The following is a 26,943-nucleotide window of genomic DNA, read 5'->3' as shown; positions in this document are numbered from 1 at the left end:
TAGCCTGTATCTCAGTATTCTCCTCGACAACATTGTCGTTTTCTAGAGTGAATACTGTTGAAAAATATTCATTTAGCGCTTCCCGTATCTCACCTGACTCCACACACAACTTACCACTACTATCCTTGATTGGGCCTAATCTTACTTTCGTCATTCTTTTATTCCTTAAATACCTATAGAAAGCCTTAGGGTTTACCCTGATCCTATCCGCCAACAACTCATGTCTCCTCCTGGCTCTTCTGAGCTCTCTCTTTAGGTCTTTCCTGGCTACCTTGTAGCCCTCAAGTGCCCTGACTGAGCCTTCACATCTCATCCTAACATAAGCCGCCTTCTTCCTCTTGACCAGAGATTCCACCTCCTTCGTAAACCACAGCTCCCGCGCTCTACAGCTTCCTCCCTGCCTGACAGGTGCATACTTATCTCGGACACACAGGAGCTTTTCCTTGAATAAGTTCCACATTTCCAATGTGCCCATCCCCTGCAGTTTCCATCCCTATCCTATGCTCCCTAAATCTTGCCTAATCTCATTGTAACTGCCTTTCCCCCAGCTATAACTCTTGCCCAGTGGTATACACCTATCCCTTTCCATCACTAAAGTAAACATAACAGAATTGTGATCGCTATCACCAAAGTGCTCACCTACTTCCAAATCTAACATCTGGCCGAGCTCATTACCCAGTACCAAATCTAATGTGGCTTCGCCCCTTGTTGGCCTATCTACATACTGTGTCAGGAAGCCCTCCTGCACACACTGGACAAAAACTGACCCATCTGTTTGCTGAAATTCTAGAAGCTAACGTCATCATCGTTCTTACCTGTGAATAACAGTAAAGAGATCTTCAGTGGAACGTTGGGTGCCTGATGACATAAACACATCATCGTCATCCTCCAGTACAATGTCTCCACCCTGAGCACCTGTGGGGCTTTTCTGTTTAGTAGCTGCATTCAAGGAAATGTCTAAGGATAACAAAACAGGATTGAGCTGTATTGAGTAATCCTAGATTTCAAATAAAGTAACATTTGTGTGTATCAATGGCTAATACCAAAACTCAGTCACTGGAATCCAAATTACAGGAGCAAAGTAATCTGACTTCTGAGAGCCAGCAAGGACCAAAACGAGAAAAGGCACTACTACCAATTAAACGGTATATGTCTAATCTGTATCAACATCAAGTGGATGTTAAATGCAACCGTTCCAAAAGTAATTCTTGTAACTCAATGCACTTGCATTGAGGATCCAACTTTATTGAACAGGAAATGAACACTTCAGAGGAAAATTATGCAAATATTTGCAGTAAGTATTATATTAACACATTCCTTGAATAGTAGAAGTTGCACTGTATATGCTAAACTTTTGTGAATAACATATTTAGAGTTTTTTTTTTAATTTATAGGTTCTCCGGTTTTAGGAATTAGTGAACATTTGTTAGTTGACTTGATGTTTCCTATTCACTCATTTAACTCCTCTCCGTTCACAACCACAGTCTTAGTTTAGCTAATGAAATGCCTTAATAAAGTAATCGCAAATGGGGCAGAATGTCACACCCAATTTTTCAATTGCCCATCTGATCTTCTTAACGTCCATTGAAATATTTTCAACATTATGCCTTGACACTGCTAACACCACTTGAGAGTGCAGCAATGTGAAGATGGAGTGGGGATTATTTTACAGCCTCTGAAAGGACCATGGTGTCTCAAAATTCATCATCTTGCTACTTCCAATTTGGAGCTCCATTGCAGTCGATGAAGTACTTCAAAAGGAACATTTTGCTCTTCCATTGTGTTTATTACAACGCTCATTAAGAATAACTCGAGACTGTAATGAGCAGATGTTATTGCTTATAAATTTGCTATTGTTCATTGTCTAATATTGCTGGCTAAGGATATTAATCACCAATATTACTAAACTGCTCATAATGAAAAATGAGAGATGAATATTTCAGTAGGAGCTTTCTAGTAGATACAGAACAGGAGTAGATCTGCTCAAGGTTCATACTTTAAGGCAGCTTTGCCATTGAATGAGATCATAGCTAATCTGTGACTTAACTCCACATGTATGTTTAGCTTCAAATACCTTAATATCTTTGGAATTGATACATGTTTATAATCCAAATTTGGAATTATAATTGATTGTCCATCAAGAAGTGTTTTCTAATTTCATTTCCGGAAGAACACTTCTAATTTTTAGACTATTCCCTCTGCTTCTAGACCAATCAACTAGCGCATATAATTTTTCTTCATTCCTACTTTATTGTTTCCCATAATATCTTGAAAACTTCAATCATGTTGCCCTTAACCTTCTAAAATGTGGGAATTACAATGTTTGATTGTGCTAACTTTCCACATAATTTAATAATGATCATTTAACAAATTAACAGTTGTTCGATAAGTCCTGGCTCTACTTTCTTCCAAGGCGAATTTATCCTTCATAAATGTGCAAAGAACTCCTCAATGTATTTTACGTGTAGTTTGTCCAGTGAAGCAAGGGTTTTATCTGTTTTATGATGGTGCAAGGATTGGAAAGAATTAATGCTGAGTCGTGAATTACGCACCACCCAATATGATGATGTCATAGGGAGTCAACTGAGAGAACTGCTTCAGACCTAGAAGAAGTAAAGATTTAACATAGTCTCAGGTACAATGAGGGCAACCTCAGTGTCTGTCAGACGAACGGAACTCATACCTGGTTGCTACCATACAGTAAACTACATCCTATTTAAGGCAAGAGGTTCTTCATCTTAGATCAGCGGGTTGTTTACTGTGCCACAGCAGACAAGGAGGCCTTGTAAATCCCTACCCGGACAGATGATGGTGGCAGAAAATCTGTAAGATGCATTTTTAATTAAGATGAGCTGTGGTGAGGATTCATCTTTTAACACCATCCTCTCATTCTAGAGATTTAAATGCCAGAATTACCTTTTTGACTACTTTTAGCATGTTTTCATGAGATTCAATAATCTCCGTATCTGAACCTACAAGTTTCAAGAGACAGTAGGTGCTGGAGTAGGCCATTTGGCCCTTCAAGCCAGCACCACCATTCATTATGATCATGGCTGATCATCCACAATCAGTGTCCTGTCCCTGCCTTATCCCCATAACCCTTGATTCCATTTCTTTGGAGGTCCAGCTTTTGACTCTAGAATAATCAGGTTGCAGTTTTATTCTACGTCCAGGGTGGATGGCTTCACATTTGCTCGTATTGATTTTACAAAGTTTTGTCCATTCACTTAATCTATCGGTATCTCTGTAATTTTGGGCTTCCATGGAGATCGCTTACAATATTATTTAACCTTAGGTCATCAGCACATTTGGATATATGTATTTCTACCCTATTATTTAGGCCATTAATGAATGCAGTGATCAGTTGTGGTCCTAACAGATCTTACATTGCACTACCAGTCATATTCTGCCAATTAAAACATGAATTATCCCTACTGATTTACTTCAGCCACCTAGGCAATTTCCTAACCAGGTCAATAACGTCCCTTCAATTCTATAACCTTCAACTTTAGCTAACTGTCCTTAATGAGGGACTTCTTTTGCAGTCCATTGAAATATCATCCATTGACATTCCCCTGAGAATTACACTAGTCACCTTTTTAAAAATACCAATCAGGATTGTCAGGCATAACTTATCTTTTACAAGTCCCTAATCAGTTGAATATCTTCAAGGTGTTCACCCTCTATTTAATAACAGGCTTTGGTAATTTCCCAACAAAAGATATGAGGCTAAATAGGTCTTAAGTACCCTGTTTTTCCACCATCCCGTGCCAGTGGAATAATGAGAGCAAACAGGAGCACCATAAGCCTCCATTAACTTGTGAATGAGTTAAAAACGAACATCAAACAAACTAAAACAAAGCATAAATACTTCAATTTTGACTCCGTTGATTTTAGAAAGATTCAACTAGAAGCATGCTGCTTGCATTATTTTTAAATTGTAGGTCACCCATTCTCTATTTTCAGCCACAAATTTTGCATGGTGGATGTTCAGAATTGCAAGTCAATAAAATGGAAGGAGAAAGGAAGAATGAGAGCGGAAGGCAAGAATAGAGGATGACAGAAATTCTGACCGCTTTTGGATATGTTCAGATGGTATCAGGCAGCAACAGACAATGTTTAGTGGAAAGGAACAAACAAATGATAATGTTCCATGACCCTTGGTGCTGCCAGACGTGTGAATGTTGCCTTAGGAGGTGGATCCATGAAGATGACAATCTGTGGCTCTCCACATACACATCATCCTTACAGGTCAATACTACTTCATGTCCATAAGGAAATGGAGATTGTGGAGGGCATAGCTGGCCTATTACTGTCTCTGGACAGTGAACTTTTATGCTGACTTTTAATTGCATGTATCCTTGGAGCAAATGGCACAACACCAATGTCCCTAATATAAAAGGATGATTTAAATGTATTACTGAGCTGTTTAAGTTTGGTGCTTAAGACACCAGTGCTTCCACTGGCCAGATACTACATCACAATGTAATCTCAGTGGGGTTCAATAGGGTGAAAATTTAATATTCAAATCACCAGTCAACCACATTGTGTCAATGTTACATAGCAACAGAACATTTGTTTTCAAATTCATAAACAATCAACTTGTACACTGACGTTTCACATACCTGTGGGATTCTGTCCTGGAGCAGTGCTGGGCATTATATTTTGGCATAGGCCAAATCCATCGATGTATTCTTTCTTCTTGTTGCTTCTGGAATGAATGCTGGTACCTGGTAGATTGTCTATGTCTATATTTGGATCAATATTCTGATCATGTGATGCATTTGTGACAGTCGCTTCCAAATTTCTTTCATTTTTCTCTTGAGGAAATGAAATGTTGGCACGGTTGGAATCTGGATTAGTAGCTGGATTGTGTAGGGGACTCTGTCCTGAACGGCCTGTGACTACCAGTATGTGTGCTGTATTCGTTGGTACAATCAGCACGTTTGGTTTCTTAGGGACAGGTGGTGGAGTCTTACTTTTCTTCTTCTCAGTATATTGCATGGAGTCCCTGGTTAGGGCTGTGAAACTGTCCCCTGGACTCTCAGCTGTGGCGGCTGGCCTTCCTCCTGCTGGCTTTGCGTCCATATGGTGAATTTGCAGATTGTGAGATTGAGGAGATGCAGCAATGGGTGACGCCAAAGGTGGTTTCTGACTTGGCACACTTTCAATCGGCTCCTGCTTCTTTACTCCAACCTTTCTAAAGACCGTGACAATACCTCTTTTGGAAGTTGCCTCTGAAGGTGGTGAAATGATGGGAGTCGGGTGCTCATTGGGAGAAACCTTCAGTACAATACTTGAAGGCCTCTTTGACATTGGTGGTTTTCCAGGAACAGGTGGACGGGCCATTTTCTGAGGCGTTTCAGATGACTCTGTGTGGATTTCTTGTGGTGAAATTAAAATTTTTGAATTATCCTCTGTTTCTGATCTGCTGACTGAGCGAAGACGTACTGACTCCAAAACAGTCTGTGTTATGATTGGCATAGAAGGTTGATTAGGGCTATGCTTCTGGCTAGATTTAGTGCTATTTGAAGAATCAGAGTGTCGTCTGCTGGCTTTGGATTTGCCTTTAAAAGGTATCTTAAGACCAGATAGATCCAGATGAGGTGGTGGAGTTATGGGTAGATCAAAAACTCGCTTTGTCTTTGGACTCTTCTCATTCGGAGAGGTTGGTTGTAATGATGATTTCCGCTCTGGTACCTTGGGCTTTGGTTTGCCAACTGGTTGTGCGACTTGGCCTTGATAAACAGACATAGTGAAAACAGATGTTGGAGTTTCTGACTGGCTGGAGTAACCACTAGATGGCGACATCAAACCAGGAAGCTTCCCTGGAGATGACATTTTAGATTCAGCTTCCACAGACAATTGGGATGGTGTTGTAGTTCTTGAAATGGATGGAGATGTCAAGGATTCAGAACTACCACGCGACTTTGCACATTCAATTACTGTTATACCTGTCGCAGTGCTAGAGTTTGATAATGATCTGTACGGATCATTGGATTTCCAATCATTAAGGAACCAATGTTCTGGATAGCGTATGGGTTCTCCATCTCTCAGTGTGGGCGTAGCAGAACTAGAATGTGCATCTGATACAAAACCACTGGATTCATTGCTGTCTATTGACTCACTTTGATTGACTTGCTTCTCTGGATGGACAGAGAGCTTTATATGCCCATTCTCTCCTGTTGAGATGTTTGGAGCAATTTCTTCAAGTTTAGGGTTAACTCCACACTTCTTCAGAGAAACACTGCGCACTGGTGGTATAGGCTTTTTCTTTGGCTTTTTCAGGGAAATACTCCTCGACCGAGTCCTTGACTTTTGTGTTCCTTCCTGATCTGTTATCACAGAGACATTCTCAGTGCTTTGGCTTTCTTCTGAGCTGGCACTTGGATAACGCATTATGTAATTTTCACTATGTCGCCGCGAGTGATCGTAACACTTGGAATCATAGCTTCTTATAGCATCTGATGAACAACATGATCCAGAATCTGTGGGTGTTGACAACGATCTCTCCCGGAACTTGCAAGTATTTGTATTAGAATGGCCTTGGAGTTCCAGGTTTGAGTTTGTTTCTTCATCTGGGTCATTGGCTGTGTAAATGATAATTCGTTCATGATTGGTCCTTATATCCTTAAGGTTCGAAGTCCTTGCTGCTGTTTCTCCTCTAGTTGACAGGAAAGAGCCAAATGCATTACCTCTGGTATTTTGTGCTTGACTTTCCCTTGGCAAAAAGGTTGATAATGCCACATTGCATTCTGAATGGGAGCCAGCATTCAATGATAGTTCTGAATCACAGGGTGAAGAATGTTTCAAGCATTGAAGTGATACAGATAAAGCCACATCTGAAATTTGAGGAGCACACATTGAAGTACTGCCATTGCAAGCTCCACTGGATGAACGATGATGACCCTCCGGTCGGCTGTCTGAGGAATGAGATGGGTCTTCTGGACCTGATGTATTAGCATGGAGCAACATCTGCTTTTCAGTTGGGGAACAAACTGCATGCTGTTGGAGAGACTGGCCATTGCAATAAGTTTGACTGAATGTATCTAGAGCATGTCCATCAACATGCATAGCTTCTGTTGACACAGAGTTTGGTGGGTTTATATCACTTGAGTTATTCCAGGAAGAAGAAAAACTAATTCCTCGCATTTGATCCCAAGAGGAGTTAAGTGAAGAGAAACTATGTTCACTTAGAGATGTGTGCATCATTTGTGCATTGTTCATTGTGAATGTGATATTCCCTGAAGATTGAGATAGATTTGAGTTTGTTATTTGACCCAGATCACTCTGTACCTTCCTGAGCGTTGTGGGAAAAGACTGCCCTATTCCAACATTGCCGATCACATCCCTTTTCCCATTGGTAACACTAAGATCATCTTCAAAATTAAAGAGATGCTGAGGTGCCTCTGCAGCCGTTAGTGTGTATGGAGATGTGGAACCTTCTGTTGAAAGGCCTAGAATGAAGATAAGAATTGATCTAATGATCACTATACACAGATCAAAGAACATTAATTCCTAGAACAGCTCATATCCAACAATCTACATAACTCTTGCCAATGCTCCCATATGACAGAAAGAACTGAAATGCAGCCTTCAACCCAATTAAATTCCTTGCAGGAAACACATCTAAATGTTGGCTATCCTTTGATTAAATGATATTTGTTTGAATATTTACAAGGAGTTGCACTCAAAAGCCACACAATAAATGAAGTTTAAGTAGCTTAATTAGCACTTTGTAACTGAACGTCCTGAAGTGTGGTTTTATTTGTGACAATGATGATTTATCTAAAACATTGTCATAATGTTGTAAATGTGACTGTGGTTGGCAATGTTAGCCAAATAATAAGTAACTCACCAGAGGAAGTTACTACCCAGTTAATTGCAAAAACAGGAACATAAAAACCATTCAGCCCCTTAAAGGTCTTCTCCTCCATTTGATAAGATCATGGGTGACCTGATTGTAGCTTCAAATCCACATCCCTGTCTACCCATTACTCTTGCAACCTCTTGCTTAACAAAAATCTATCTCTGCTTCAAAACTATTCAAGCATTCTGCTTTGACCTCTGCTTCAGGGAAAGCGTTCCAAACTTTCACAAATTTTAAATGGCCCACTCTGATATACCCATGTCTCTCGTTTCTCCTATCTTCTTGACATATACTTTGTTAACACCTTTAAGAGTTTTAAATGTTTCAATCAAATCACCTCCTATTCTTTTAAACTCCAGCAGATACAACCCATTCCAAACATTCCTTATACATCAACCAACCATAAGAGGTAACAGTCTTGTGAATCTTTTCTGAAGTGCCTCCAATCTCATTACATCTTCCCATAAATAAGGCGACCAATACTGTGAGTAGTACTCCTGACGATGTCTCCCAGGAATAAATCAAAAGGCTTTCCTTTGAAACTGCAGTGGAATTTCAAATTTTAACCACTGCACCAATCCTTTTCCTAGAATGAAAGATGCCTTCACAAAGAGGAGTGGAGTTTGGGCTGAAAATTGGTTTGTAGCCATTTTGAGGGCATTGGGATAGCAACTTGTTACTTCATTATTTATCTTCTGCAGTGTTGGTGTAAGCAGGGGCCACTCAATTACCTGCAGGATTCAGATGGAGATGATGTTGTGATTAAATGGGTAATTGGGTAGTTGGGATAATTGTGGTGCAATGACAATGTGAGGATGTAGGCCTAAAGGAACCTCAATCTGAATAAGTGCTCACAGACAACCCATGCCTCTTCTTCCTCCTGTTCTTCCTCCCTTCATGTCGAGCATCCCTGCTCTAATGCCCCTGCTTCATCTCCATGTCAGGTCACAAACCCTGAAGTACTTCAACACCCATAGCTGCAACCTTTGAGTGGACAGACCACCTCATCCTCTCAGGTCTCCCTTTGAGAATGCAGCAACACTTCCTTTTCAAATCCAAGAAGTCATTGCAACATTTCCAACAGTACTCCATAATACATCCAGAAGATATGCAACAGTGACAATTAATGTGAAACATTTTTCCTGTCGGTTGTGTCTTGTGCATTTAAGTCATGCTAGTGGAGTCGGAGATTTGGGCAGGGTGGGGGAATTGTGTCTTTGGCACCTCGCCAAACGATTGTATTTATAGGGCCTGTGTGGCCCAGGCTTCACAACAGTGTTACCTCACCCAGGGGTAGCTGTTTGTAGTTACAGCTCGACTAATTTGAATGTTTCTGATATACCAATAGCATTGCCATTTCCAGTACTTCTCAGCACGGGGCACAGAGAGCTGCTTGCCCACTTGGAGAATCTCCAACTGCTATAGCACCACAAAGCCAAGTTTTTCACTCACTAGGTTTTCCCTATTTCTTTACAGCAAAATAACTTTCCAAACACAATAAACCCCAGAACATACTCTACTGCCTGTAATTAAAGTGCAGTTTCACCTTCCCAATCCATAGCCTCATTAACAACAGTCAGTCAATTTATATAGTGCTTTCAATGTCATAAACTTTCACAGATGTATTGGTAGCCAAAGACTGACCTTAAGTCATGTAAAGAAATATTAGAACAGGTAAGTTTTAAGCAGTGTCTTACAGGAGTAAAGAGAAGCAGACAAGGTTAGGGAGTTTTTAGCACCTGGGGCCATTTGAGTTTCTGATCAATGGTAATTCCCTGAATGTTGGCAGTGGGGGATTGAGTTATGGAAACACCACTGAACGTCAAGGGGCAGTGGTTAAGTTGTTGCTTATCAGAGATGGTCATTGTCTGGCATTTGTGAGGCACAAATGTTAGTTAAGTGCATATTGTCCAGATCTTGCTGCATTTGGACATGAACTGTTTCACTATCTGAGGGGCTGTGAATAGTGCTGAACGTTGTTAAATCACTAGCAAACATTCCCATTTCTAACCTTATTGTGGAGGGGAAGTCATTGAGGAAGGAGCAGAAGGAGGTTGAGCCTAGGACACTATCCTGAGGAATTCCTGCAGAGATATCCTGGAGCTGAGATGATTGGTGCCAAACAATAAAGATTTCCCCACCTCAGCACGATTTTTCAAGCCTTCTGCTCTTCCTAAATATTTTGTGTCTTTCAATATTCAGGTCATCTCTATGTCAACCTGCAGCCATGTTTCTTTAATAGTTATTAGACTAAACTTTTTTTCAAGTTGTGCTATCAATTCATCTATGCATTTTTTAAAGCCACATGTATTCAGATACAGAATCAATAGTTGTATCCTCTTACTTGTTTTGTAATCTTTAGTCTTACCTGTTAATGTATAATCTCTACCCATAACTGGAACTATTTGTTCATCACTCCCCATATTAATTTATTACTCTCTTGCCTTGCCTGTGATCTTTGATTTATCATATCTCACCAAATTTGTGTTATTTAGTTTTAAAACCCTTTCTAATTCCCCAATTAGGTAGTTTGCTGGAACTCCAGTCCAAGCATGTTTCAAATGTAGACTATCCCAATGGGACAGCTTCTACTTTCCCCAATACACGTTATGTTAACCCATTGCTTTTGTTTGAAACTGTGTGCAGGAACGCGGCTTTCCTGAACACAAGCAAGTTGAGACCATAACACAGGTCTATAACAACTAGATGGCAAACAACAACACTATCCACTATAAGGACTGTCCTAGCATATGGCTTTTCTCTCCTTTAAAGTAGCAAGACAGGCAAATGAGAAGGTGAGTTAGCCCTAGAAAGAAACTCAGCCCTTTCTCAGTGGCTAACTAATGAAACATAGGTGAGAAAGTCTATGGGTGACTCTCCTAATATGGTGTCAATTGAGTCCCTTAGCAGGTCAACCAATGACCAATAAAAGGCTTCAACCTCAAACTTCACTGATCACTTGGTGAACAAGAAGGATGGCTAGTTTATTGACTGGGAAATGATGGTGACCGGCATGTACTGTTGTTGGTGTCCTGCTTTGGAAATCCACACCATTCTTCCCACCGTAGGCATAGTGGCTCTGAGGTTAGCACGACTGCCTCACAGCACTGGGGACTCAGGTTTGATTCTACCCTTGAGCAACTGAGAGTTTGCAAGTTCTCCCCGTGTTTGTGTGGGTTTCCTCTAGATGCTCCAGTTTCCTCCCACATTTCAAAAATATGAAGGTTAGATTGATTAGCCATGGCAAGTACAGGGACACAGGGATAAGGTATGGGGTGGGTCTGGGATCAATGCTGTTTGGAGGGTCAGTGTGGAGTCAATGGGCTGAATGGCCTGCTTCTGCACTGTAAGGGTTCTATGATCCTTCTGCAGATCCTCTGACTAGCCACTCTGAGACCCCCATCTTGTGAGAAGAATATTACCTCCTCACTGCTGGATCCCCTGGGGATAGGTCTCAACTCTTGAATGGTATGACTAAACTGCTGGTTTGTGTCTAGCCAGCAGTTTCTGGCAACCTGGGATGTCCGTGTCAAGGCCAACAGTTCACAGAGAAGCTATCTGACGCTCATTCATTGCTCAGCTATGATGAACTAACTGGAAGGTGATAATTTGAGTTAGTCATCACCTCTTATGCTCATCTCACACTCTTTAGAGAAAAGAATAATCCTGCTCCTAAATTCAGAGCGAATCTATGAAGGAAGGCTGAAGACCAAGCTTTTTTGTTTACTTTTTGCTGTATCTCTTTTGAAATTGTGAACAAAAGTTTGACAGACAGTGGAGGATTGCTGAGTGCTTCCACCTGGGACAGTTAAGGTTAAGGAATAAGAAAAATGAGGAGTAAAACAAGGAATTGAGAAAAAAATGGGATAAAATCAAAACATGTATTGGACTGATGTAGCAACATATTTTAATACGCTATTTTGTGTTTGTTATTGCCTTTCATGGTCAAAGTCATCTTAGATTGTTTAATGAGTTTCTGTTACATTACAATGAATGTTTAAGCATTGGAGAGTGAATAACCTAATGCCTACTTAAAAATAAAATGAATGTTACAGAGGAGTATTAAACATTAATTGGGGTTTTTACTCTTATGCTAGTAAATTCACAGTTATTATTTAGCTACAGGTGAACTTTATTCTGAAACACTAATCTGAAACTCTTGCAACATTAAGTACTGAAAAAATATGGGGTGAAAGATTTGCAAACTGTAAGCTGCTGTGTGGCACAGGAATACAGGATATGTTTGATAAGAGATATTAATCGTATCCATTGCTAACTAAAATAGGTGCTACTGACCAACAGTGAATTTTTCTCCAATCACTGAGTAAAGCTGATATTTCAAGCAATTATTTTTGAACAGTTAAACCCTGAAATAACATTTGGAACATCAGATATGTTGACAAAATCAATATAAAGGCCAGAGACAAGCAGGAGCTCTCTCTACAGCTGCGAAACTGAGAAAATCAGGTCTTAAGATTGGGTTTAGCATCATCAGCAAGACAATTCATGTTTGCATGTGATAATTCCTCCCATCATATTTAGATCAAGTTTGGCTTTTGGGACTGAAAGCAAACAGAAAAGGGGATTGCATCACTGAAATCAAGATAAAGTTAACAATCACTCTCCGACTCAGTGTTGCAACAAAGTGGGGAGGGTAACCAACAGCACCCAATAATTATTCACTAATTCAGCTCAACAGGCATTGAATCTCTCAGCTGGTTAATATACTGGAATGCAGCAACAGTCCCAGGGATACGGTCAGACAGGGGTGCTCACCTTGTAAAGGCTGATTAGACTCGTGCAAACCAGTGATTGTCCGTCTCCTCCTCAGTGTACTCTTTGGGTTCATTGCAGTCTCTGTGTTAAACAAAGACTGGTGTGTGTTTGCGTGTCGCTCAAGGGTCTCCCCTGATAAAGAATGAATATAAAAACAAATGAATCTTTCCCAAAATCTTCATTTTTCCAACTAAATTATATCTGTCTTCAGCATCATCCCCCATTCTTCATTTCTCTTTGCTTGTTTCAAAAGGAATTGACCGAATCAAAGTTCTGTGAGCGTAAAGCTTTCCTGCATCTCTTCATGTGACTGCTTCGTGTGCAGTAAATGTCAGCAGCTTATTTTTCCAGGAGAATTTGTTAACGCTTGATAAGGATTCAATTTTTACAAAGTGCAGCACTCTGAGTCAGTAACCTGCCCAGCGAGGTAGAGTACAGGAAAGTGATCAGGGTTTCCCAGGCAAAATACTGTTAGGGTGAGGAACATAAGAATATTATAACTTATATATAGTCCATGTTTTGCCATGCAATATGCTTACGGCTGATTATTTGCTTCAATACCTTAGTCCCACAATTTCTCTGCAACTCCTTACATCTTTGGTATTTTGACATTGGTCAATCACTATTTTAACACTGGTTGAGGTAACCATGAAAGGTTCCCCCTGTCAAACTTACTCCTCACCTGAGGCCACTGTGTCCCTCATATTAAACCATTACCAGGTGTCTCTCTCTAATGAGAGAGCAGCCCTATGGTCTGTAAGGCTATGGCTACCTGACATTTAATTCTCAACTCAATGACTAACGCTCCACATCCATCCATCAAAAAAGATTGAGAATTATGCACATAATCTACAGAAACAAATTAGCACATTTGTGATTTGGTGGGATTTTCTAAAATGCTGGTATTTCCCCTCTTTGCTTTTGGGGTGCATTATCTCCTATCCAATATTATTTTGATTGATTTCCCTCCCGAGTTTTCTTTATATTTCTTTTGCTTTGACTACACTTCCCTGGTAGGCAGTGGTGTGTTTTTTTTTATTATCTGGTGTATAAATTCGCAGTAGTATTTCAACAAACAAACAACATTGATATTCCCCAGAGATAGTAATTGTTTAAGAAGGAGTAGGCACAGTCTGGAATTTGTGTTGAAATGTAGAATGCAAACAAATAGTGGTGGAAGACAGACTAAATCCAGCTGCTTCAGTGAAAGGATAACCAGCATTATGTTGGTGAGTAAGGGCCCAGATCAGCTGACTGGTGAATGACAGCATTTTGCTGGTGGTGCAGTGGGGAAGCTGCTGGCTTCACAGGAGTGGCCTCCCTTTGGTCACTGGCTGTGGGTGGGGAATGGCATCTAACATGGAGATTCCATTCTGTTCCCTGGGCAGGAAAGGCACCTGCTGTCACCCCGACAGCCTCTACTTCTTCTCCATTCTGCACTGACTAATCTTGCCCTCATTCATTCTCCCAGTGATCAACCCTGACATTCCGTTCTGGATCTCATTGATTCTCTTCCCCAACCACCAGTATATGTCAGTAACAAACAGGAAAGGGAATAAATCATACCAGTCACATTGATAGGTACGAGATCCGCTTGAACAGTCCGCTGCTGGTGCCACCTTTTTTCCTCTGGCGTTGATGGTGATATGGGCTGAATCCACTTGTGTGACTTTTCTGGTGTTGATGGCAAGTTCAGAAATAGCTCTTGTGGTCTTATACCAATGGTGGTTGTCTCATCCTCACTATTAGATCTTGTGCTTGGCTAATCCAGTGAATATGCAAGCCACAGGGGAAAAAAGAATCTTCAATAAATGTTTTAAATAAATAGCACTGTTTGAAAAAATAACCTCCAGAGTTTGAAGAAAATATTTCAAAAGACCATAAGATGTAGGAGCGGAAGTGGACCATTCATCCCATCAAGTCTACTGGATGGTATTCAATAAGATTGTGGCTAATCTGATAATGCTCAATTCTGCATCTTGCGTTTTTGCCCATAACCCTGGATTCCCTTAATGAATAAAAATGTATTTTTCAGTTGTAATGATACAGCCACTGCTCCCTCTGCAGGAGAGAATTCCACAGATTTGCTGCTGTCTAAGAGAAAGATTTCCTTCTCATTGCTGTCTTATATGGGTGACCTCTGTCTCTGGGATTATGTCCTCTGGTCCTAGAGTCTCCCACAAGGGGAAACAACTCTCTACATCCAATCCATCAAGCCCCCTAAGAACCCTGTATGTTTGAATGAGATTTTCTTTCATTTTTCTAAATTCTAATGAGTACAGTCCCAACATACCCAGCCTCTCATAAGAAAATCACTTCATGCCCAATATCAATCTACTGAATGGCTCTGTACTGCCTCAAATGCCAATATGCATTTCCTTAGACAGGAAACAAACACTGTTCACAGTATTCTACATGTACATTGTGGAATTTTAGTAAGACTTCCCTATTTTTCATTCCATTCTCTTTGAAACATAGCCAACATTCCATTTTCCTTTCCTATCACCTGCTAAACTCGGGGGTATGCCAGCTTTTTGTAATTTATGCAAGGGAAAATTCAGATCCCTGTGTTACAGCTTTCTGCAGTCTTTCACCATTTAATAATATTCCACCCCTTGAATCTCTCTGCCAAAGTGCATACCCTCGTGTGTTCCCACATTGTATTCTATCTGCAAAGCTTTGGCCCCACTCAGTTAAGTTGTCAATATCAATATGCAGACTCTATCATCCTAAGTGCTTTCTTTGCCCTCTTTTTCTGTCACATATAAATGTATCAATAGTACATATATTTAATAACTTGGATGATAGAAATTAATGAATAATTATGCATATGTGGCAGGTTGCCATTCTGAAAATATTTTCTTATCCCAACTCTGTCTTCTAATTTTCAGCCAATTCTCTGTCCTTGCTAATATACCACTGCTAACACCATAAGCTCTTACTTTAGTAAGTAACCTTATTTATAGTACCTTATCAAATACCTTTTGTAAATTCAATTGTATTACTTCTACTGGTTCTCATTTATATATCCTGCTCGTTATTTCCCAAATAATTCTATTAAATTTGTCCAGTATGATTTTTCTTTCACAAAAGGAATGTTGACTCCATTTGAACAAATTTATGTATTGCTAAATGCCTTGCTACTACAACCTTTTTAATAGACCCTAATACTTTTCTCAAACAGATGTTAAGCTAATTGGCCCATAGTTACCCGGTTTTGTCTCTCTCCCCTTTTAAATAAGATTGTTACAGTGACAGTTTTCAGTCCTCTTGGACATTTCCAAAATCTAAGAACACTAAGACTACGACCCAGCAAACTGATTGTGATAAACACCACATCATAGATGGCCTTAGCCTAGCTCTTAGGTGGCACCGGCATTGCTTTCCAATGGTCAACTCAAGCCTGGTGTTCATCCAGGTTTTTGTGCATATGGACTTGGATGGCTTCAGTATTTGAGGAGCTGCAAATGATGCTCAACATCGCACTATCATTGGTGAAAATCCCCACTTCACACCTTTATAATGTAGGGTAAAAACACTGATGAAATAGTTGAAGATAGTTGGGTCTGGCCACTACCCTGAGGATCCCTGGCAGTGACATCCTTAAACGGAGATGACTGAACTGCATCAACAACCATTTTCCTTTGAGCCAAGTATGACCCCAACCAATAAAGAGTTTCCCAATTTTCTTTGACTCCAGTTTTAATAGGGCTCGACGACGCCACACCTGATCAAACATTGCCTTGATGTCAAGGGTAGCCACTCTCACCTCACCTCTGCAGTTCAGCTCTTTTAGACTAAGGAAGTACTGAAGTCAGGAGCTTAGTGATGCTGGTGGAACCCAAACTAAGCATCATCGAGCAGATTATTACTAAGCAAGTGCTGCTTGAGAGTAGTGATGACCATTTCTTCCATCACATTGCTGCTGATCAAGAGTGGCCTGATGGGCAACAACTGGCCATATTTGTATTCATCCTGCTTTGTTGGCAGGACATACCCGAGCAATTTTCCACATTGTCGGGTGGATGGCAATGTTGTAACTGTTGTGAAATAGTTTGGTTAGGAATACAGCTAATTCTGGAGCACAAACTTTCAATACAATTGACAGAATGTTGACAGGACTTGTAGGCTTTTTAGTAGCAAGGACCTACAGCTGTTTCTTGACACGATGTGGAGTGAATCAAATTAGTTTAAGACTGGTACCTGTAAAGCTCAGAAGGAGGTTGAGATGGATGATTCACTCACCACTCCTGGTTGAAGATGGATGCAAATGCTTCAGCCTGATCTTTAGAACAGATGAGTTAGGCTCACTCCCTTCCTCCCCACAAACTCATCCCTAATTCAGGATGGGAACTTTTGTGGAGTTTCTACCTCCTTTTAGTTCTTTAGCCTTCTATCACCATTCACCACTAGAACGAAACACTAACTGGATACAAATCTTAGATGTGATCCTTTGTTTACGGGATTAGCTATTCTATCGTTATTACAGAGCCTGATATGCAAATAATTTTGTGTAGTAGCTTCATCAGCTCGATTTAGTTGTTTGAGGTCTGTCCCATATAGCACAACATGATGGACCGTATCTTTGATGTGAAGACACGTCTTCCTCATGACAAGAGCTCTGCAACAGTCACTCCTATCAATGCTGCTATAGGATGGATGTTGTGAAACTGGAAAGGGTTCAAAAAAGATTTAAGAATGTTGCCAGAGTTGGAGGGTTTGAGGTATAAGGAGAGTCTGAATAGGCTGGGGTCATTTTTCCTAGAGCATTGGAGGCTGAGGGGTGATAGAAGATCATGAGGTGCCTGGACAGGGTGAATAGCCAAGGTCTTTTCACTGGGATGGGCGAGTTCAGAACTAGAGGGCATAGTTTTAAGGCAAGAGGAGAAAGATTTAAAAGGGACCTACGGGGCAACATTTTCACTCAGAGGGTGGGGCTTGTATAGAATGAGCTGCCGGAGGAAGTGGTGGAAGCTAGAACATTGGAACACTATATGAATAGGAACGGTTTGGAGAGATTAGGGCCAAATGCTGGCAATATTAATTGAGGATATCTGGTCAGAATGGATGAGTTGGACCAAAAGGTTTGTTTCCATGCTGTACAGCTCTATGTGATGTTAGTCATGGAACTCTGTGGAGAAGAACTATTTGTAACCAACATTATCATTGCGCCATGCATTATCCAGTCTGAGAAACCATGCAAGCATGCATGCCTGCCACCATGCAGACAGACACACGTACAGATAAACAGGCACAGACAAACACACAAACAGATACACATACATATACAGGCAGACACAATATATCCTGGTGCTGAGGTTGCAAAGTCTTCCTGCAATGTTGATTGAACTAGATTTCCTGGCTTACTGATAATAATAGGTGAACAGACAGACAAACATACACAGGTACACGCAACACAAACATATATACACACACACACACACACACACACACACAACACAAACACAGATGCACGTACTTTTTGGAAGGTACCCTAATATATTATTCAGCTTAATTTTCTTCTGTTAGCAAGCTCAGAATGAAACTAAGAGAGTGTTAATCTATCATATGCAAAGCTCCTGTAGCTGTGTTTTCTTGTACACATTTCTCAATAAAACAGAGCTATATTTTAAACTCTCACTAATATTGTACATTAAGGACAACTTACCATCAAAACAAATTCCATACGCTTTTCCCCTTTTTTGGAGCAAATGTCAGGTACAGCCTCTCTGTTGAGAACTGGTTTGTGTCCAAAGGTATTTGCAGCCACTTCGTTCTGTACCGTAGGTTCACCAAACTCCTCTGAAAGAAAGAGGCACATTTTAACATGTTGGAGTGTATTGGGAGAGACTTTGATCAAGAAGGGCTAGAAAAGATTGCAATTATTTGAGATTTCAACATTTCAAAGTTTAAAAGTCCAATCTTTGCAATTGGAGGCACAATAATTATTCTTTTCCTGAATGTCTAAAGGTTGCTTGTTGACTAAATGACAATGCAAATAGCACACTGATGAAATCTGGTTGCTTCACAATAATGGGAGTTAGGAAACAATAGCTGGCAACCTGAGCAAAGAGAGCTTTATGTAAACTCCAGTTGTCCAGCCACTCTCCATGTGCAGATATTCTGTATGAAGAACTCTCTCTAAAATCAATTCATCTTCTGAAACATCCTATTTAAAACCAAATTTCCTTATTATGGATATTTTTGATCAACATATTAAAGCACAAATCCAGGAACATTGAAAATAGGCTGTTTGTTTTTGACAGGTCAGTTATTGATAACCATTGATTTGCTCGCCAAGTGGCTATAAAGTTGGATTTTGCAGGTTCTCAAGTCATCTCAGAAAAATAGGAACGTTTTATGTTCGCCTTTTTGATAACCACCAACTCATCTCTACTCCTGAATAGCATTGCTTCTGAACTTTCCGACATTACTTTCTAGTGGATGAACTGAAAGTACCTGAAGAGGGTGCAAAAATTATAGGATCAGGTAAATATTGCAGCTTTCTGCACAGTTTTCCTGCTGGTCAGGCGTAGTCTGAAGCTGAGTAAGCCTGGCAAAACTTTTAGAGTAGTAACTTAGGTGTTCCTTGACAGAAATGTCAACTCATCTCTGATGAAGGGTCTCGACCCGAAACATCAGCTTTTGTGCTCCTGAGATGCTGCTTGGCCTGCTGTGTTCATCCTGCTCCACACTTCGTTATCATTATTTGGCTACTTGTTTCATTGCTGTTTACAGAACTTCATACAAACATTAGCTGCCACATATTCAAACATTAGGACAAAAATATAATTCAAAATGTATTTCACTGGTTATTCCATTTTATGCAGTTCCTGAAAACGTAAGAGTTACTATTTAAATGGAAGTTCTGTATTTTTTTTCTTCTGTTTGAAGAAGAGGTTACAGGCTTCAGAAAATATCTTTGGAATGAAGTTCATCTTAAGCTGAAATGTACGAAGGACAACACATAACTGCATGCCCATTTTACACACACCCAATTTCATAGAATCCCTACAGTGTGGAAACAGGCCATTCAGCCCAATAGGTCCACACCGCCCCAACAAAGAGCATCACCCAGACCCACTCCCTTACCCCTGCATTTCCAATGTCTAACCAATCTAACGTGAACATCCCTGGGCACTATGGACAATTTAGCATGGCCAATCCACCTAGTCTGCACATCTTTGGACTGTGGGAGGAAACCAGAGCACCCAGAGGACACCCATGCAGACTTGGGGAGAATGTGCAAATTCCATGCAGACAGCTGCCCGAGGCTGGAATCGAACCCAGGTCCCTGGCGCTTTGAGCCAGCAGTGCTAACCACCGAGCAACCGAGCTGCCCCGAAATCTCCTAGCACTCACTTTGGCTTAACAAACCTGCTTCCACAGATCTTACCAACATCAATTTATATTTATGTAGCATCTTTAAATGCAATTAAACACCCCAAAATACTTTACAGAAGTGTTATAAGACAAAGTACACCACCAAGCTACATAAAGTGATATTAAGCCAGGTGATCAAAAGATTGGTCATAGTTTTGTATAGCATGGAAACAGATCCTTTGGTCCAATGCAACCATGCTGACCATATTTCCCAAACTACTCCCATTTGCCTGCATTTGGTCCATATCCTCTAAGCCTTTCCTATTCATGTACTTGTCCAAATGTCTTTTAAATGTTGTAACTGCACCTGCATCTACCACTTCTGGCAGTTCATTTCGTATGAATATGAACCATCATCTATATGAAAAAATTTCCCCTCATGTCCCATTTCAATCTATCTCCTTTCAAATTAAAAACATGCCCCTAGTTTTGAACTCCCCCCATCCTAGGGAAAAGACCTTTGGTATTCACCTTACATACGCCCTTCATGATGTTATGACTCTATGGCTGGGAGCCATTATACATCGGTGATCATAGAATTGATAGGGGAAGGGGACCTACTGCTCTTAAAGAAGCAGGCAGAAATTTGGCAGTCTCCAGTTTACAGATGGAAGAATGTGAGAAAGCAGCCAGGAGTGCATTAGAATAGACAAGTCAGGAGGAAATTAAGATTTAGGAGTGAGAACTTCAACACAATGAACAGAGACAGGGTAAAGTCGAATGATGTTACAGAAGTGAACAGGCAATTTTAGGAATTGTGCAAATGCATCTTAGGAGGCTGACCTTTAAATCAATGTGGCATCAAGGGTATGAACAAATTGACTTAGTCTCAGGGTACTGACTGAGAAAAGGACAGCCTCACCAATTGCAAATGCAGTTTTGAATGGAGAATGACAATGATGACTTCAGTCTTCCAAGATTTAATTGAAGCACATTGCTTAAGCAGTCCAACAATTTAGCAACAGTGGGTGAGTTGAAAGGGTGGTGCTGAAGTAAAGCTGGCTGTATTCAGCATTCGTGTAAAAACTAAAATTTTGTCTTCAGATTACGTCTCCAACTGGTAGTGTGTAAATAAGAAATTGAATGGGGCCAAAGTTAAATCCTTGGGCAACACCGGTGTCACAATTCCTCAGAAATTTTCTTTATTCATTCATGAGATGTGGGAGTCACTGGCTGGTCAGCATTTATTGTCTATCCCTAGCTGCCCTGGCGAAGGTGGTGTTCAGCTGCCTTCTAGAACTGCTGTAGTCCATCTGCTGTGGGTTATCCACAATGCCCTTAGTGAGGGAATTCCATGAGTTTGACTCAGATGGCATATTTCCAAGTTAGAATGGCAAGTGGCTTGGAGGGGAACTTGCAGGTGGTGGTGTTCCCATCTATTTGCTGCCCTTGTCCTTCTAGATGGAAGTGGTTGTGGGTTTGGAAGGTGCTGTCAGAAGATCTTTGGTGAATTTCTGCAGTGCATCCTGTAGATAGTACACATTACTGCTACTGAGCATCGGTGGTAGAGAGAGTGGATGTTTGTGGATGGAGTGCTAAGTGGGCAGCTTTGTCCTGAATATTGTTGGTGCTGCATCCATCTAAGCCTCACGGGGAGCATTCCATCAAATTCCTGACTTGTGCCTTATACATGGTGAACAGATTTTGGGAAGCAGGAGATGAGTTACTCACTGCATATTCATAGCCTCCGACTGGCTCTTGTAGCCACTGTGTTTATATGGTGAGCCCTGTTGAGTTTCTGATCAATGATAATCCCCCAGGATGTTAATGGTGGGGGATTCAGTGATGGTATCACCATCGAATGTCAAGGGACAGTGGTTAGACTGTCTCTTACTGGTGATGGTCATAGTCTGGCATTTCTGTGGCACAAATGTTACTTGCCACCTTGTCAGCCCGAGCCTGGATATTGTCCACATCTTGCTACATTTGAATGTGGGAAGGTTCAAGAGTTCCAGAGGTTGAGTCCCAGATAACCAAATCCATGGCCACCAATAGTGGAGTATTTAAAATTGCATATATAGAGAAGACCATAATTTAAAAGACACAAATATATCCAAGCAAAACTGAATATCCAAGGAATCCAATAGTAACAGCTTCAAACTTGACTGTCTGACAGCACCAGTTTCTTTAATAAGCCTCCTGTCTTTAAGTTCTGAATAGAATCTAGATTTTATTTTCCTTTGGGTCATCGACTGATTTTGCCCTCCTACAAGAGGCAGATATTTGCCCACGGTATCATGACGAAGGCCGAAAAGAAAACAGTGAGCAATCGTGGCCTGGCTGGAGGATTAAGTTCCACTGCCTGTGTCACGTTCATAGCAGGATTAAATTTGTTAAATATTGGTTGCAGTTGCTTTTCGAGGGAAGCTATTCTCTAGTGGAAGTATATTCTTTGGCTTCATCTGTTCACTGGACTTGTGGAATTGCTACAACTTAGATACAGGTCTTAGAAATAGATACCTGAAAACCTCGTTTGACAAGTGGACTGAGATGTTTCATTTGTTGGCTTCAAATTATTTAGCAATACAAACAATTCAGGTGGCAAAAAGAAAATGTCCAAGAAGGAAAATGCCATTTAAATAATCTCATGCTTTCAGAACTCACATCCCAATTTCTAAATCACTGTTGGTTTGGAGAATGCTTTTAAGCATCATAATAAAAGTGGTGGACTGTTGCTGTTAACTATTGCTGGTGACAAGCCTGTGTTGCACGGTTACCTCCAAAGTCTTCCTCTACTATAAATCTCCTTAAGCTGGTTGTTCATGTCAGCTTCTTTTAAAGCTGTTTGTTAGTTTAATTAGTTAGTATGAATGAATTTTAGTGATTCCAGCTCTTTTATACTCTCATTAGCTCCTTTAATTCATCACTCTTTGCTGTTGGCCATATGTCAATATGGCCATATCCCAATCCTAAAGCCTTTTTAACTTATGAACATCTGTAAGCCTCATGGTCAGTAAGCTGTAAGACACAGTTTCAAGTTGTTTGCGTGCCATCTCACCTACTAAGGTGGTACCAGTCTGTTTGTGCAAGTATCCCACATTCCACCCTTTTGTAAGCATGAGATCACTTAAAACTCAGCTGCTTGTGTCCTAAGTGCTATTCACCCATCATCCCGACCTTCCTGCTCTCGTTCAGGAAGTTAGTTTTAAAACCAAGGCATTGCTTGTTTTCAAATCCCTCCAAGGCTTTACTATTCTCTGTTTTGGTAAACTACTCCAGCCTCACATCCATTAAAGATATTCGTGCATTTCTAATTCTGGTCTCCCCAATATCCACAATTTTAGATGCTGCACTACTGGTATCCATGGATTCGGATACCCAATACTCAAGCTCTGGAACTCTTGAAACTTCATAGTCTTGCTACCTCGCTCTGGGCACTCTTGGAATCTACTTTAATTAATTAAAAAAGTTATTGGCCCCAATATCTCCTAATGTGGTTCAGTGTCAAACGTTGCTCCAAAATGCTCCTATGAAATGCCTTGGAGATTTTTAAAAACACTTTTAAAGGTCCCATAGAAATACAAATTGTTGCTGATGTCTTGCTTCTTCTTCCTCCCGCATGCACTTATCTAGCATTTCTTCAACTGCATCTATACTATTCACCTCAATCATTCCTGATAGCAGCAAAGAACACATTTTAACCATTCTTTAAGCAAAGAAACTTTTCCAGATATCCTGATTGTTATTGTTATGTTTATGACACTACAATCAAAAAATCTTCTCTAATCTTACTTTGTCAGGCCTTCTCATAATAATGACTACCTCAGTTAGGTCATCACTCAATTTTGTTTCTGAGGAAAGATTCTCAGTTTTCTTTTAATATTTTGAAGGTTCGTTGGTGTCTTATTATCCTTCCTTACAACAATATAGAGACCAGAAATATGCAAAGTACTCCAAATGATTGATCTGGCTTCTATGTATTTACAAATTGGGACCTTTAACAGTAGGGGGCTGATGCAATTAATAACACTGTCATGCAGGAAATACAGCCACTTTGAATGCAGTAAGTTCCCATAAAATCTAATGAGATAATGATCAGATAAACTAATTTAGCAATGATCAATCAGCAGACATGCACTGTCTAGCTCACACAGAGTGCACACTTGTTGCAAAAGTGTTAAAAGATTTCTAGGATCGTGAATACATAACCTTAGTGAAATTCTTTACGCTGAGAAGAGAAAACCATGTTAAAATCCCACCTTGCAAAAGCGTGATCAGTGCAGGAAGGGTTAATAAACTACAACTGCAGCAAATGTTACATGACAGTAACTACATGGCTGACGCATGTTTGAAAAGAGGAAATAAAGTGTTAAGCAATGTTTGAAAACCAAAGAGGTGGTGTGGAATAGGAGAAGCAATAATACTTCTATATGATGCCACCCTTCAGATACTAACTCTCAGAGTTCATAATTTCTCATTTCTGAGTAGTCTCGCACTTGCCATTTAATGCTTCATGAAGGAATTATTCAGGTCTGACCTTAAGTACTAAGGCTCCAGTTTTAGCCTCTCTGTCTGGCAAACTCCAACAGATAAAATGAAGGAAATTATCTACGCTCAGATCCCAGTATCTTCCTATTGTGTCTCAATGTTAACCCCCTCTTTGAGCAAACAAAGGATCGTTACTGCAAGTTATTAAGGCCTTGTTCAGGAAAGATATACAAGGATGTTGCCAGGGTTGGAGGGTTTAAGCTATAGGGAAAGGCTGGATTGGCTGAGGCGATATTCCTTGGAGGGTTAGAGGCTAAGGGTTGACCTTATAGAGGTTTATAAAATCATGAGGGGATTGATAGGGTGAATGCTCAATGTCTTTTCCCCAAGTTAGGGGAGTCTAAAACTAGAGGCATAGTTTTAAGGTGAGAGGGGTAAGATTTAAAAGGGACGTAAGGGGCAACTTTTCATACAGAGGTTGGTGCACATATGGAACGAGTTGCCAAAGGAGGTGGTGAAGGCTGGTCCAATCATAATATTTAACAGGTATCTTGACAGGTATAAGAAGAGGAAGAATTTAGAGGGATATGGGCAAAATGCTGGCAAATCGGACTAGATTAATTTATGATATCTGGTTGACATGGACTAGTTGGACTGAAGGGCCAGATTCTGTGTTGTACATCTTCGTGACTTTATGGCTGAAAATATGCAGATCAGGATTGATGGCATCTTCAGGCTAGATCTACAATTTTGGCTGCAGACTTCCGATTATGGTCATTGTCGGAATCAGTGGGAATTTTTTCCTTATGCTTTCCCAACTATGGAACCCGAGGCTAATTGTAGAATCTTTATTTATTCTCCACCTGAAGTCAAAGAATACAGACTCTCCTAGTCTGTAACAGCTCCTCCACCAGCCTATCACCTTGATCATGTAGCTCAGTGGGACTGACTTGGTTTCACTCTCATCGTCACTGTCAATCTACAGTGAGTGCGTCTTCCACATGTGGTCTTTCACTGTTAGTGTATGGCATACCTCAAGGATCAGTGATCATCACCACTCATATGAAAATAAATTAAATAAAAGGGCAATTATGAGGGCATGAAATAAGCACTGGCTAAAGCAAACTGGGAAGTTAGGTTAAATCAGTGTCAGGGCAGGTTTAATGGCAGACATTGTAAAGAGGTATTTCAGAATATATAGAGATGATGAATTCTAGCCACAACGAAGGACTCAAAAGGGAAGGACTAAGAACAGTGGCAAACTAAGTACGATGGCTTAAAATTAAATAAAAAGTATATAATTCCACGAAGGTGAGTAGCAAATCAGTAGATTGAGCACAAAGGAATTACTAAGAGGAGAGAACGTAGCAAATGAAATAAAGCCAGTGAGAATTATGAACAGCAAGTAAAGCAAGTGTTATAGTCTTCTACAAAGTGAGTTGGGAAATTAATAATGGAAAATAAAGGAAATGACCGATGATCTGCACAAATATTTTGCAACAATTTCCACTGTAGGCAATATAAGTAATATTCCATAAATAATTATTAATCAGGAGATGAAATGGAGGGAGGAACTTAAAACAATGGAAATTAGCAGAGATAGAATCCTAAAGAAAACACTATCCAAACTAACAACCTGTTAAAAGAGTTAGATGGTGACATCATGGTAATGTCACAGGACTAGAAATCCAGAATCCCAGGCTAATGCTCTAGGAAGGGGCATGGCTCAAATCTCACCTTAGCAGCTGGAGAAATTTGAATTCAGTAAAGATTTAGAAAAAAAGTTAGCTTAATAGCAACTAAATAACAATGGGTGCTATTCGGTAAACTAAATGAGTTTTTACAATGTCCTTTATGTATGGAAATCTGCTGGTTTTCCCTGCGTTGGCTTACATGTGACTCCAGACCCATATCAATGTGGTTGACTCTTAACTGCTTCTTGGGCAATCAGGCATGGACAGTGGCATAGCCAGTGATGCCTGCATCCCCATGAAATATTTAAAAAGTTCTAGGTTTTAATAGGCTTTATAAAAACTGAAAGAACTGTGGGATGCTATAAATCAGAGATTAAAAAAAAGACGTTGCTGGAAAAGCTGAGGAGGTCTGGCAGCATCTGTGGAGAGAAATCAGAGTTAATGTTTTTTGGGGTTGACTGACCCTTCCTTCGAAATTAGAAGGTACTTTATCCTACCACCTTAAAATATATGTCTTATGAGCTAATAGTGCATTAGTTTCAATCCTTTCTACATTTCTGGAAAAGTCCTATCAGATTGGAAAATAGCCAATGTGATTCCTCAGTTCAAGATGGGAAGGAGGCAGAAAATAGGAAACTACAGGCCAGTTAGCTTAAAATCGGTCATAGGGAAAATGCTGAATCTATTATTGAGATCATTTAGAAAAATCTGAATGGAATAAGGAAGGGTCAAAATGGTTTTATGAAAGGGAAATCATGTGTGACTGATCTAATAGAATACTTAGATTTTCAG

General features: G+C 40.2%; 1 protein-coding gene across 4 annotated transcripts in view; it reads right to left on the bottom strand.

Annotated features, from left to right (window-relative positions):
* nhsl2 (NHS-like 2) overlaps window positions 1–26,943 on the bottom strand; it is a 320,980-nt gene that overhangs the window by 5,383 nt on the left and 288,654 nt on the right. For all 4 annotated transcript variants that reach the window (XM_048544611.2, XM_048544613.2, XM_048544614.2 and 1 more), the window contains exons 3-7: window positions 18,315–18,448; window positions 14,213–14,408; window positions 12,647–12,778; window positions 4,626–7,457; window positions 816–957 (exon numbers count right to left, since the gene is read on the bottom strand). In XM_048544611.2, coding sequence (XP_048400568.2) covers window positions 816–957; window positions 4,626–7,457; window positions 12,647–12,778; window positions 14,213–14,408; window positions 18,315–18,448 — 3,436 coding nt within the window. The remainder of the gene's footprint in view (window positions 1–815; window positions 958–4,625; window positions 7,458–12,646; window positions 12,779–14,212; window positions 14,409–18,314; window positions 18,449–26,943) is intronic.

The sequence above is a fragment of the Stegostoma tigrinum genome, chromosome 15 (genome assembly GCF_030684315.1).
Source record: "Stegostoma tigrinum isolate sSteTig4 chromosome 15, sSteTig4.hap1, whole genome shotgun sequence".
In the NCBI taxonomy this organism is placed as follows: domain Eukaryota; kingdom Metazoa; phylum Chordata; class Chondrichthyes; order Orectolobiformes; family Stegostomatidae; genus Stegostoma; species Stegostoma tigrinum.
This window is presented reverse-complemented; position numbering and strand designations above follow the sequence as displayed.